This window comes from Pan troglodytes, chromosome 10 (genome assembly GCF_028858775.2).
Source record: "Pan troglodytes isolate AG18354 chromosome 10, NHGRI_mPanTro3-v2.0_pri, whole genome shotgun sequence".
Taxonomy (NCBI): Eukaryota; Metazoa; Chordata; class Mammalia; order Primates; family Hominidae; genus Pan; species Pan troglodytes.
Window position 1 is genome coordinate 73,635,592 of NC_072408.2, and position 13,248 is coordinate 73,648,839.

Consider the following 13,248-nt stretch of genomic DNA (forward strand, 5'->3'; position numbering starts at 1 on the left):
TATGCTTTCTTTTAATAAGGTTTGGCTTATTAGCCAAAGTGGTCTTCATGGCATTCAATGGCTGAGACCTGTATATACCTCATAAAATGGAAGAATGAGGCAGGTGTGATTCAGATTGTCTCCTCACACCCCCCAGCACCCAACACCATTTGATTTTTCTGGACATTTTATGATGAAGTGTTCTTGTCTACTTTCACAAAACAGAATAATGAAAAGTAACTATTATCTAAAATAATAAAATGCTCGAAGAAGAGTGATTTCTTTTTTAGAATGCTTGCCTCACTTCTCCACTTTGTATGTTACAAATCTCCATTTCACCATCTTACCACCATTTTACTCATCTCTACCCCAAGCCTCAGAGCATCTTCTGTGGATATGCATTCATTTATTGATACAGGTACATTGCTAGGCATTAAGAATTCCAAAGATAAAAGACTGAAATCTGCAGGGAGTCCACAGCCTAGTTAGAGAGACCAGGAAGGGAAACTAATTACTGTATGGTGGGTTATGGTGTTATAAAGCTATACACAGAATGCTATGGCCCATAATGGCCATCCTTGAAGTTTTTGAGAGAGAAGGGAAACTATCTGGTCAGTAAAGATTTTTTTAAAAATTTTATTATTATTATACTTTAAGTTTTAGGGTACACGTGCACAACGTGCAAGTTTGTTACATATGTATACATGTGCCATGTTGGTGTGCTTCACCCATTAACTCATCATTTAGCATTAGGTATATCTCCTAATGCTATCCCCCCCATCCCCCCACCCCACAACAGTCCCCGGTGTGTGATGTTCCCCTTCCTGTGTCCATGTGTTCTCATTGTTCAATTCCCACGTATGAGTGAGAACATGCGGTGTTTCGTTTTTTGTCCTTGTGATAGTTTGCTGAGAATGATGGTTTCCTGTTTCATCCATGTCCCTACAAAGGACATGAACTCATCATTTTTTATGGCTGCATAGTATTCCATGGTGTATATGTGCCACATTTTCTTAATCCAGTCTATTGTTGTTGGACATTTAGGTTGGTAAAGATTTAAAGGAGGTAGTGACTCTTTCATAGAATCCTTAAAAATAGGTAAGACTTGGCAAGTTGGAGAAAACATGTAAAACATGTTTTAACAGCAGGAGCAGTATATTCATGGGGAAGAAGTGGGTAAGTAGGTGAGAAATCTTGGTATCTTCAGGAGATTAAAAGTAGTTCAGTGTCATTGGAGGAAGCGTTCTGATGTGGGAAGTATCAAGGCATGAAGCTCGAGAGTAAACTCCTGAGCAGCTTTTAGATGATGCTAAAGATGCTGAAAGGCAACCGGATGCCAGTTGTCACTTTAAGAAGTGGGTCATTACATGCACAGATTTGCATTTTAAAAATATAAACCTGGAAGCATGGTGGAAATTACTTCACCCTTGGTCAGGATTTGTGCATTTTCCATAATTGTTTTACCTCTGTGATTTCTGAAAGGACCTCGTATGAATAGAAAATGCTTTTTGTATTACCCATTTATTATTTCATCAGACATTTCTTTAGGAATTACCATGCTATATTTTAGGCATTGGGATAGATTCTAAAGATGAAAATCTTTGCTGCTAACGAGTTCACAGTCTAGTGGGAGAGATAGACATGGAACAAACAACAACAATGACAAAGTAGCAGTGCTGGAGATCCTCAGCCAGAGAGCCTAGAATGACTGGGGACATGGGAGGGGAAGGGAAGTAAGAGGTTCACAGATAGGTTAGTATTGGCATCCATTGATGGTCCTTGTCATTGATGTTTCAAAGTGGGGTGTTAAGAAGAGAGAATGTCGTCCCCATTCTCAATCAAGGTCAGGGACCATTGCTTCCAATGCTCAGGAAGAGTGGGGCTCACTTATTCCATAAAAGCTTTGAGTCTATACTGGAAAGATTCGTGATTTGTATCTATACTAGAAATGGGAATGGAGAATTGAACCAACCAACTTTACTTAATGTCAGAATCATTGATTTATTCCTTCTTTGATTTATTGAACAAACATTCCTTGAATGACATGTGCCAGGCATTGCTATATTTGGAATTATAAAGGCAGATGAGACTGGCTTCTCCACTTTGTTTTTTTGTGCAGAGACATAGTGTGAGATTGTTTAAAGGTATTCCTTTGATTGACAGAGCTGCGCTTCTTAAAATCAAATCTTTTCAAAACATAAGAACAGAATGACAATTACAATCTGTAAAAGTGAAGAAGAATAACTGCCATTTAAGAGGAATAAAATAATGTTTCATAAGGCATTTATAACACTGTTTTTCAAGTCTATGTGGTCAGACTTTGCTATCAAAGACTCAAAGAAAGTGTATGAACTGAAGCTCTTCCTAAATAATTACCTCTTTTAGTTCTCTGCAAGTGCAATTTGACAGCTAATAGATTGCCTCAATGGATTTTCGTCTTCCATCATGTTTCTATGGCATGCAAAGCCAAAACACTTAAAGATCATGGGCAACAGACTATATTAAATTTACCTTTTTCTCATTTTGTTATTGTGTCACAAAAAACAAGTTCTGAAGACTTGTCTGGAGGAACTTGACTATAAGTTCAAATAAAATTTTTAAAAAAGAAACCATTTATTTCCTACATACATTTTCTAGTTTCCTATCAAAGGCAATACCTCCCCTGTAGTTGCTGCTGCATGTGCCAAGCAAGTTTTCCCACTTGCTGCATCCTAGCTTGCCAAAAGGAGCACTTCTTTTCCTTTGCAACTTCACTGAATTTCCTTTTGTATATTATTTTATTTCTAGGATGATGTTTACAAAGCATATTATCATTTTCTTTGTTTTACTTATTTATTTTTGCTCCTGATCCTATGACACTGGTTTGAGAAAATTAGAATGGGTAGAGTAGATGAGCCAAGGAGTCTTGTGCCCAGCCTAAGGAGGTCACATTAAAGAATGTTGGCAAACCAGTCTTCTAGAGCAGGGCCTCTCAAATGGTAACGTGTTTATGAAGCGCCTCTGAGTATTGGTCAAATGCATAATGTGATTCGTATTTGGAGGCAGGGCTGAGATTTTCTGTTTTTAATAAGCTCCCAGTTGATGCTGATGCTGGTGGTCCTTGGCTGAAACTTTTGAGCAGCAAGACTCTAGAGGCCCCTCTCCTTGCCAGGTTCAGAAAATGTGAATCATGCATAGTGCTTAAGCAAGATACACAGTGGCCAAGGATTCCAGATCCTTGCATATTACATGCTAAATGGTTTTAGGCAGGTTACTTAGCTTCTCTGTACGTCACCTCCCCATCATTTGTAAAACTAGAATACTAAGAGGACTTTCCTCATTAGTATTATTTTTAACCACCCTGTTCCAAGTTCCTAAACAACTTCACTATTTTTGACAAGGAATATAATTGCAAAAAAATGCAAAGAAGGTTCTGTTGAATTTAGGGTGACAAGTGGTCCTGATTTTTCTGACATTTTTCTGGTTTTAGCACTGAAAGTCCCATGTCCTGGAAACCCCTCTGTCCTCAGCAATTTAGGATGTTTGGTTGATCTAGCTGAATTCCCAGTTGGTCTTGAAAAATGACTCTCACAGGCATCCTACTCACCATAATAATGTGTGTTAAAGTCGTTATTTAGGTAACACTTTGTTGGTGGTGGTTTTATTGTTAACTCTTATTCTGTGTTTATTGCTTTTTGCAGTGTTCAAAAGCTGAATGAGTTTCTCTTGAGTGATGAGATTGGTGACGACAGTTGGCGAACTGGTGAAAGTTCGCTTCCTTTTGAGTCCTGTAAGAAGCACACTGGAGTTGTAAGTGCTTTATTTTTGTTTTGGAAGTTGTGAATAGAGGACAGTCTCAGCAGAATGGACAGATTAATACAAGTGAGTTAGAAGAGATTATAAGCTTTATTTTTTAACCTATGTGAAGAAAAATTACCACTTGCTTCTCTACAGCCTCACAAGTCTAAAATCAATAGACGAATGTATAAGGCTTGTCTTTATAAATCCAGAAAAAATTATCCTAGGAGACAAGACGTGTTTAATTCAAAAGGAAATTGAGAGTTTGCTTACTCCAAATGTATATAAAAATAACACCAAATAAGCTTACTACTCATGCACCATTTTCTTATAATACCATTTAGCTATACTACACTTTATAGTTTAAAACATACTTTCTGATGCATTTTACCTTTTGATCCACTTAATATATTACATTGTCTCTTTTTATTTCCCAGTTGAATTACATTACATTGTCTCTTTTTTTATTTTCTAGCTCTTTTTATTTTGCATGTCATGAGGCTCAAATAAAGTCATAAGATTACTAAGTGGTAGAGCTAGAATTAAAACTTGAATCTTGTAAGTTATAGACCAGTTCATTTATTCATGATACAAATATTTACTTAGTATCTACATAAAATCTAGAAACATAGTCAATATTATTTTGTCATGCATTACATGTAATATGAATAAGCTTTATTTAAATATATGACTGTGTTTTTGATTTTTTGGCTGCCCTGTGCTTTGTGCCAAGATTTAGGGTTGTAGCAATAAACAAGACATGTGATATCCTTCCTGTCACAGAATTCGCTTTCTTGAGGCAGGAATTGATAAGCAAATTAAAACAGTAACATAGTTTCACTGTGTGAAGAAAATGAAAGAGGGTATTAGAGAGTGAATTGGGTACTTGAAGCAGGGTGGTCATTTCCAAGAAGGCCCTTCTGGAGAGCCAGCATTTGAGCTAAGACCTGAATAAAAAATAGGTACCTTTCCTGAAAACTTATGGGAAAAGAGCATTCCATGCAAGAAAACTAGTAGATGCAAAGATCTTGAGGTAGGAATTAATTTGGTGTGTTCAAGGAACAGAGGGGCACTGTGGTTGGAGCCTGGTGAAGAAGAGAAAGATGACATGATGCGAGAACAATGATTGAGGGCCCTCGTAAGCCATGGAAAGAGTTTGGATTTTATTGACATGCAATAGGAAATTATTGGAAGGTTTCAAAGTAGGGAGTAATATAATTTTTGTTTATATTTTTAAAAGATTATGTTGTTGTTTTCTGTGTAGAGGGAAGTCAGTGGAGGACAAAGAGTAAAACACGTAGATCAGTAAAGAAGTCATTATAATAATATAGGCAGGAGAGGATGATGGTTAGAATTAGAGCTTTTGGTCCAGTTGCAGTGGATATTGTGAAAAAAGGAGATCAAATTCAGTGTACACTTTAGACATTGAGCTGATAAAGACCTGTGATAGATTGGATGGAGGAGATGAGGGAGAAAGAGGACTCAAGGAAGAATCCTAGGTTATTGGCTTGACTTCTGGGTAGATGATATAGCCATTAACTGAAATAGGGAGGCTGAGAAATGAGGAGATGGTGTTGAGGTAGAATCAAGAGGTACATTTTGCACATGCAAGTTTTGAGATACTTCTTAACCCAAGAAGAGACATAAGCATTGGAGATATAAATTTAAGAGCCATTAGCCATTAGATAATATTTAAATCAATGACTGGATTATACCACTTTCTTGAAGTGTCTAAAAAATTTTGAAGAAATTCTTAAAAATTAATATATTTCACAAAGTAGAAAAGCATTATTCCACCGTGAGTCATAAGTTAATGTTAGTTATAATTGTTACTATTAGAAAAAATATGAATATATTTACCATTTATGTGAACCAACACAATCAGTCTCCTGACTGGAACTGATTGGAACTTGGAAAGCTTTTCCCAGGAAATCAATCTATATTATATATTTTTAAATCATGTTTAAAACTGCTAAAAAAGGCAATCTTGTGGTTATATTTAGACTCGTTTCCTTCTGTTATTCTGGAGGTGTTTGTTTTTGTTTTTGTTTTTTCACTTTCTGTTAAGTTGTTTTACTGAATGGGTGTGATTTTGTCTGAGAAGGGACCACCAGCCATGTTTATATGTGCTGGAGGAACAACACCTCAAAATGCTTGTTTGTTAGTGTGTGGACATGGACACAAAGACAAAAATGCATTAAAGAGTGTCTAAACTTTTAGGCAGTAGGGGATCAAATATTTGATTAGAACCAGTCTCGTCACTCTTGGGATGGTCCTAGACTACCAAGGAACTTGTCTTTCAGAGATAGGGGGATAAGCAGAGTGAGATGACCTCAAGAAACGGCATATAGGAGGTCAAGTTCATGGAGTTAGGGAAATCTGAAGAATTTTTTTGTATGAGATGTGGCATAGAAGAAAAATTGAACTGAGAAAAGGTTTTGGAAAGAAAAAAAGAATCCCCTTCAAATGCATCCAATATCTTCAGGGTTATTGAAACCAGACTGGACTTCTTGATGTCTTTCAGGGTCATTCATCACTGCTGATGGGCCAAACCACAAATGACAAACTTTTTTAAATGGAGTGAAAAAAGCTGTGTGTTTGAAAATAACACTAATGGAAACTCCTTCTTGAGAGTGCTTAAGATACTATGTATTCTGTAAAAGCTTAGAGTTAAGTGGTTTTGGCTGTAGAATCTCCATGGAGAATTAGTGACAGTCTAGGGCCAAAGTCTCTTCATATTACATCTGTGGAACTTCGACTCAAATCTCTGTCAACACATCTACTCTTCCCACCCTGTTCTTAGTTTTGCGAAGGGCATGAAGTCATTTCTTTTGGACCTGTGGGGGCAATAATGTTACAGAATTAAAGACTCTAGAAGACAGTACATTTTATATGTAGGTGTAGACCTGTTTTGTATGGAAAATATACTTAGCCTAAAGGATAGTGGCTTTCTACAACCTCTCATGCAGTGTACTTCCAGGAGTATTTGTGAGGGCTGTAGGAAGGAAAAACAAAACTAAAATAAAGTTCATGAACATACTCTCCTCCTCTCTCTCTTTAAGTCAAAATATATTAGTATTTTCTGTGTGACAGAACCACTGCTAGTGTCTTACTTTCTAATCTTTTCAGTGGCTTTTTAATTTGTGTATTTATTTGCATGTAGCCTAGCAATGTACTATTTGACAGTTTGGGTGTTCTCTTGATACACCAGTTGATGGAAATTGGAAGAGCAATATCTTGTTTGGATTAAATTACTGATTATTTGAGTACATTCCTAATTCCCATAGTAGAACCCAATGGATTTTTAAAAAAGCTAAACCTGCAGTTCCAGGCCAAAAAATAATCCCCCAAAACCAACAACTTTCACAATTCTAGAATCGTTTCCTTTCTAGGTAACTTAACAGTTTAAAGTGTATTATTACTTAGCCTTCATAGTCTCTATAAGGTATTTGAGTAGGAAGATAATTATGGCTGAGTGCATTGGTTCATACCTATAGTCCCAGCACTTCGGGAAGCTGAGATGGGCGGATAGCTTGTATCCAGGTGTTTGAGACCACCTGGGCAACATAGGCAGAACCTGTCTCTACAAATAGCAAATAAGTTAGCCAGGCATGGTTGCAAATGCACCTGTAGTCTCAGCTTCTCAGGAGGCTGAGGTGGGAGGATCACTTGAGCCTCGGTGGTCAAGGCTGCAGTGAGCTGTGTTCATGCCACTGCACTCCAGCCTGGGGGACAGAGTGAGACTCTGTTTCAAAAAAATAAAAGTTAATTATTTATGTTGAAATACTGACTCAATATGTTTCTGGAAGAAATTTTGAGCTTTAAAATTTTTCCAGATTAGAAGGTTTATGAGCTAAATATTCTACTTTCTCTTTAGCCATTTATCTCTGTGTGAAACTGAACCAAAAAATTAGAGAATGACAAATTTCTAGATATGACTTACATTCACCTTAAATATGTGAAGACTGTCACAACTCAGCTGGCATCCTCTTTATTAAGGATGTTTTAGTCCATTGACTAGGAATAGGGCTATAACATTTGAGATAGACTAGATCATTCTATAAGACTTATGGATCTCCTGATGAAACACTGTAATATCTTTGGACAAAAAAAAATCTAGATCTTTATGCTTTTGTCAATCCATAGCAGAAGCTGGGTGCCGTGTAGCTCAATCTGATTTATGTGAGTGTATCAGATTAAAAATCCTCATGATTCAGAGAATTATCAATAATGTACGGGTGGAATGTTTACAAGCCTGATAACTGTATTAGTCTATTCTCACACTGCTAATAAAGACATACCTGAGACTGGGTAATTTATAAAGGAAAGAGGTTTAATGGACTCACAGTTCCACATGGCTGGGGAGGCCTCACAAACATGGTGGAAGGCAAAGGAGAAGCAAAGGCACATCTTACATGGTGGCAGGCATGAGAGCATGTGCAGGGGAACTCCCCTATGTAAAACCATCAGATCTCCTGAGACTTAGTCACTATCACGAGAACAACACGGGAAAAGATCCCCACACCCATGATTCAATTACCTCCCACTAGGTCCCTCCCACAACAGCCAAACCATATCATAGCCTAACAGATGGATTCTAGTTTGACCTGAGTTAATCTGATCACCTTTTAACACCATGCAGTTGTTTTTATTGCCTGGGCATAATCCATCCATATCATTGGAGAAAGATTATCCAAAACTTAGTTTGGGACTCTGTACTTTAACTTCCATCATTTGCAAGTATCCTGTTTTCATATTTTCATTTTTTCTCAAGAGGCATGTGAATGAGGTTTAACTATAGCTTAAGAATTTTTCATTTTTTTTTATGAAGGAGTCACTGAAATAATTAAAATATAACATCCACTTCTTTTTCTTGGAACTTAGGTAGCAATGTGAGTAAATGTTCAGTAAACCTTCTTTTTTTAATAAAGCCTCAACTTGTGTTCTTTTCCATTTGGAATGCAGCAGCCAAAAACTATAAACAGGAAACAGCCTGGAAGATATCACCTGGACAGCTATGAGCAATCAACACGGCGTCTACGTCCCGCAGAAACAGAGGACATTGCAATAAAGGTTATTTTTATTTCCTGGATTCTTACATGAATAGAAACATTTATGTTACTATTTTATGGTGAAGTTCTGCGAAAGTGTCCCAAATTGTGCCTTTAAATTGTTTTTACAGTTGTCATTAACCCTAATAACATTTATTAAAAAATTCTGAGTTTTAATTGTCAGTTCTTCCTCATCTCCCAACCACAATTTTTGCTCCAGCAGCACATTTCAATAACCAGAAAATGTGACTTTCTTCTGAATCTGCTTTAGAAGCTAGTGTCACATGTATTTTTTCTGGTATTCCTATGTTTATCAACCAAATAAATTGATTCATGAGAATACCAATATTATAAGTTCAAATTTCAGGAATATAAATTAGATAGTCATTGTTTTCAATCAGGGGAGACTCAGACTAGTGTATGCATTCACCAGTTTCCCGGTACTGCCCTTGATCTCATTTCAAACTTGGCTATTTGGACTCTCCCCAGGCATTGTGCTTAAGTTAAGGCAGAACAGGCAACCGAGAGTTGGGGATAAGAGGGAGTAATCAGTGTTGTGCAGGAATTGGAAGAGCTGCCGGCAGCAGTCAAAGGCCTCCATCCATGGGAGCTGCCAGAGTCCTGGAAACTTAGCAAACTGGCTGCATTGGCTACTGGAGGATATCCAATTCTCCTGCACAGCCTAGGCCAGTCAGAGAGAGGGGGAGGCTCAGTATGGGGTTTATAGTAGAGCCAAGAGCTATGTTTAGGTCTCTCTCTCCTTGACACCTGACACAATACCTTCCCACAATAGCCACTTCATAATCAGAACAAACATGTGATTGAGTGGAACAAGCTAGTGCTAGCCCTCCCTTTTCCACTAATTTGATGCATGATATTTGGGCAAATTACTATGCCTCATTGAGCCATGGTTTGCCCATCTTGAGGTGGACATGCCATTTTAGTGTGGTTGTTTTGGGGTTAAAAGGATATGTCACATATGAATTTTAAAGAGAGCTCTAGTGATTCTTGACTTTGGCTATGCATTAGAATCACCTACAAAGCTTTAAAAAATGTGTGTGTGTGTGTGTGTGTGTGTGTGTTGTTCCCTAGGCGATTATAATGTTCAGGCAGTGTGTGAACTAGGGGCTATGAAAAGATAAGGAATGAGAGATTGGAAATGGTCCTCTATGCTGTTGTTTCCCCACTATGCCCAGATAACAACTAATGTGTTGGTGAATAAAAAACAGGGCCAGTTTTTAATTGACATTTTCTGTTCACTATAGTAGGAATCTAAAAATATGTCTTTTCCATGTGTTTCATTAATTTTCTTTTTGAAAGAAAAGAGAGACTATTATGAATTTTTTTTCCAAAATTGACCATTCATGCATTAAGAAAAATAGCTGCTTATCAATGGTTTTGACTTTGCTGTGCTTCTGAATGGCCTCCGCAGTTTCAGTCTCACTTTCAAGCCCAAATTAATTTTTTATTTATGGTGAAAGCTCACAAATTGGTAATAATATATTTTTTGAAATATTTTTATTGTGAAATACAACATACTGCAGAGAAGTACATATTTATATCAGCAGCTCCCTCAGAAAATGCTCCAACACATATATCTGCTGTCTTCTTATATTTTTCCCTGAGATATAATTGTCACCCTGTCTTTTATAGTCATCATTTCCTTGATTATTCTTGCTATGCTTGCCTCCCTAATAACATATTTTTAGTTTCTTAAAAGTTTAAATATGTGTATATGTGTGTGTGTGTTGCTTCTTTTGCTCAACATTATGTATGTGTAATTCACCTATATTTTGTAAATGTAATCCATTCACTCTCATTGCTGTTCTAGTGTACAAATTGTTCAATTCTATAAATATACCAGAATTTAATTATCTGTTCTACTTTTGATGGTCTGTTGGGTATTTTTCAGTTTTGGGCTATTGTGAACAGTTGCTGAGTTACACGGTATGTGCATCCTCAACCTTCCTAGATAATGGCAAACTGCTTTCCAAAGTGATGGTGCCAATTTACACTTTCACCAGAAGTGACTGAGAGTTCCTGTTGCTCTACATCTTCACCAAAAAAATGCTTCTCATTTTTTTGCCAAGTGTTGTGTGCTGGGAGAGGTGTAACTGTATCTTGCTGTGGTTTTTATTTGCATTTTTCTGATTACAAATGAGGTCAAGCAACTTTCGATATAAGATATATTTATGAAAATGGCCATTGGGGTTTGGGTTTGGATTTCTCTTTTGTGAATTACCAGGTTGTTTGTCCTTCTCCTCTTTAAAAATTTTTGGTACTACTTTGACAGTCACATATGTTGCAAAATCCTTCTCCCACTCTGTGTAACTTGGCTTTCCACTCTATGATATCTTTCATTGAACAGAAGTTCTTAATTTTAATATAGTCTAGGATACAACTTTTCCTTTATGGTTAATGCTTTGGTTTTTCATCTTATTTAAGAAAACTTTTCCTACCCAGAGGCCATGAAGATGTTCCATATTAGCTCCTAAAAGCTTTGAAGCTACACTTTTTAACTTTAGTCCTTTAATACACATAAGTCCAATTTTTGTGTTTAGTATGAGGTAGGGATGTGATTTAGTAGGTAAATCAGTGATGAATAATTTATTAGTAAATCATAAATGTAGCAGTAGTACATTTAGTAGTAGTCATTTTCCCAAATTTAGTAGTAAATCAGTAAGGTCTGATTTAATGTTTTCAAGCGTGATATCTAGTTGCCTAGCCCCATGTATTATTGATCACTGTCCCCACTGATCTTCAGTGTGATATCAGTTACACATCAAGGATCTATATGTGTGTGAATCAATTGATAGCCTTCATTTATTTTTCTCAGATTTATTTGTGTGTTCAGTACTCCGCTGTAATGATTACTATAGCTTTCTAATGAACATTGACACCTTTTAGAACAAGTCTTTATAACTGGATTTTTTTTCCTTCTTAGCTATACTTGGCCCCTTGGGGGAAAGAGGCTTAGGTGTTCTGGGGCTCACACCTTTGAATTTGTATTTTTTCCTTATATTTTGACTTGGAATTTCCTAACTGCTTCTTTTAGTGAGATTTTTTACAAACCAAATTTTGTTCAGCATTGTTACTTATTTTCAGCAGGAGAAAATGGACAATGGTCTGTGTGTGCCCTGCCTTTAAATTTAAAAAAAAAATTCTTTTCATTGAGGTGAAATTCACTCAGCAGACAACCATTTCAAAGTCAACAATCCAGTGGCATTTAGTACATTCACAATGTTGTGCAACCACCACCTTTACCTAGTTCCAAAACTATTTCATCACCCCAAGAGGAAATCTCAAATCCATTAAGCAATTGCTCCCCATTTCCCACTCCCCTTGCCCCAGGCAGCAACCAATGGATTTGCCTATTCTAGATATTTCATATAAATGCAATCATATACTAGGTGACATTTTGTGTCTATCTGGCTCCCGCTTTTAAATTTTAATTCATTCTTTCCCTGTATGCCTGATACTCCTTCCTATCAAAGTCACCTCATCCCCAATATACATACCTCCTACCCCCATCATTATAGAACCAGCTCTAATGTGCTTGACGTGCTTAGGCATGCCCATATCTTTGTAAAATATGTAGTGTTGTCATAAGTGTCTGTGTGCTCTCAATTTACTTAAATGTTTTCTTGATCGTTTGCTTCTGCTAAGTGCACCATTGTATCTTGTAGAATGTGTCGCTGCATTTTACTTATCCCCTAGTGATGTACACTGAGCTTGCCTCCATCTTTCCTGTATCATAAACCCTGTTATGATGATCATCATTGTACCTATCCTTACATGATCCTTTGCAAAGACTGATTTATATATTAGCTGATTTTCCAAGTTCAGATATCTAGTTGGGGAAGTCAGGATTTTAACCCTGCTGGTGGGGAATTTAGTGCATTTTGTAAAAGGCAGGAGGGAATGGAAGTGTAAATGGCAGCAGGAGAAATTAACTTTAGCCTTCCTCCTCTTCTATCTTTCTTGTATGGATGTTGTTCCTTCTTTTACTTCAATGTAGCACCAAATCAGAAGGTGACATTGCATTCTTTTAGTTCTTTCCTGCTACTTTCAGACCATAACCTTTCCCTGTCACACTCATAAAGCTATGGTATTTTCTACCTGTTTTCACATCTATTATCAGAGGACCTCATAATCACTCTTCCACCTTCACTGTAGATGTGAGTATGTTTCCTAGTCCACCGTTCTGTCTTTGTATGTGCCACACATAGTTAGGATTTACACTTCCAAGGGCACAGTCTATCCAGTATCCCAGCCTGAAAATCCCCTAATCTACTGTCACTCCATTTACACAACCTCACCTGTATCACTGTGTCACCTTCTCCACAGCATTCAGCAGCCTGGTTATACATGTGTAGAAGGCATGAGGTTGGACTGCTGCAGAAAGGTACTAAAGGATTTTTAGCATTCTTCATAATATCAC

At 37.0% G+C, this 13,248-nt stretch overlaps 1 protein-coding gene across 5 annotated transcripts in view; it reads left to right on the plus strand.

Annotated features, from left to right (window-relative positions):
* Nucleotides 1-13,248, plus strand: part of ABCC9 (ATP binding cassette subfamily C member 9) — a 143,159-nt gene that overhangs the window by 50,004 nt on the left and 79,907 nt on the right. For all 5 annotated transcript variants that reach the window (XM_009425746.4, XM_063785876.1, XM_016923817.4 and 2 more), the window contains exons 15-16: nt 3,660-3,768; nt 8,722-8,829. In XM_009425746.4, coding sequence (XP_009424021.1) covers nt 3,660-3,768; nt 8,722-8,829 — 217 coding nt within the window. The remainder of the gene's footprint in view (nt 1-3,659; nt 3,769-8,721; nt 8,830-13,248) is intronic.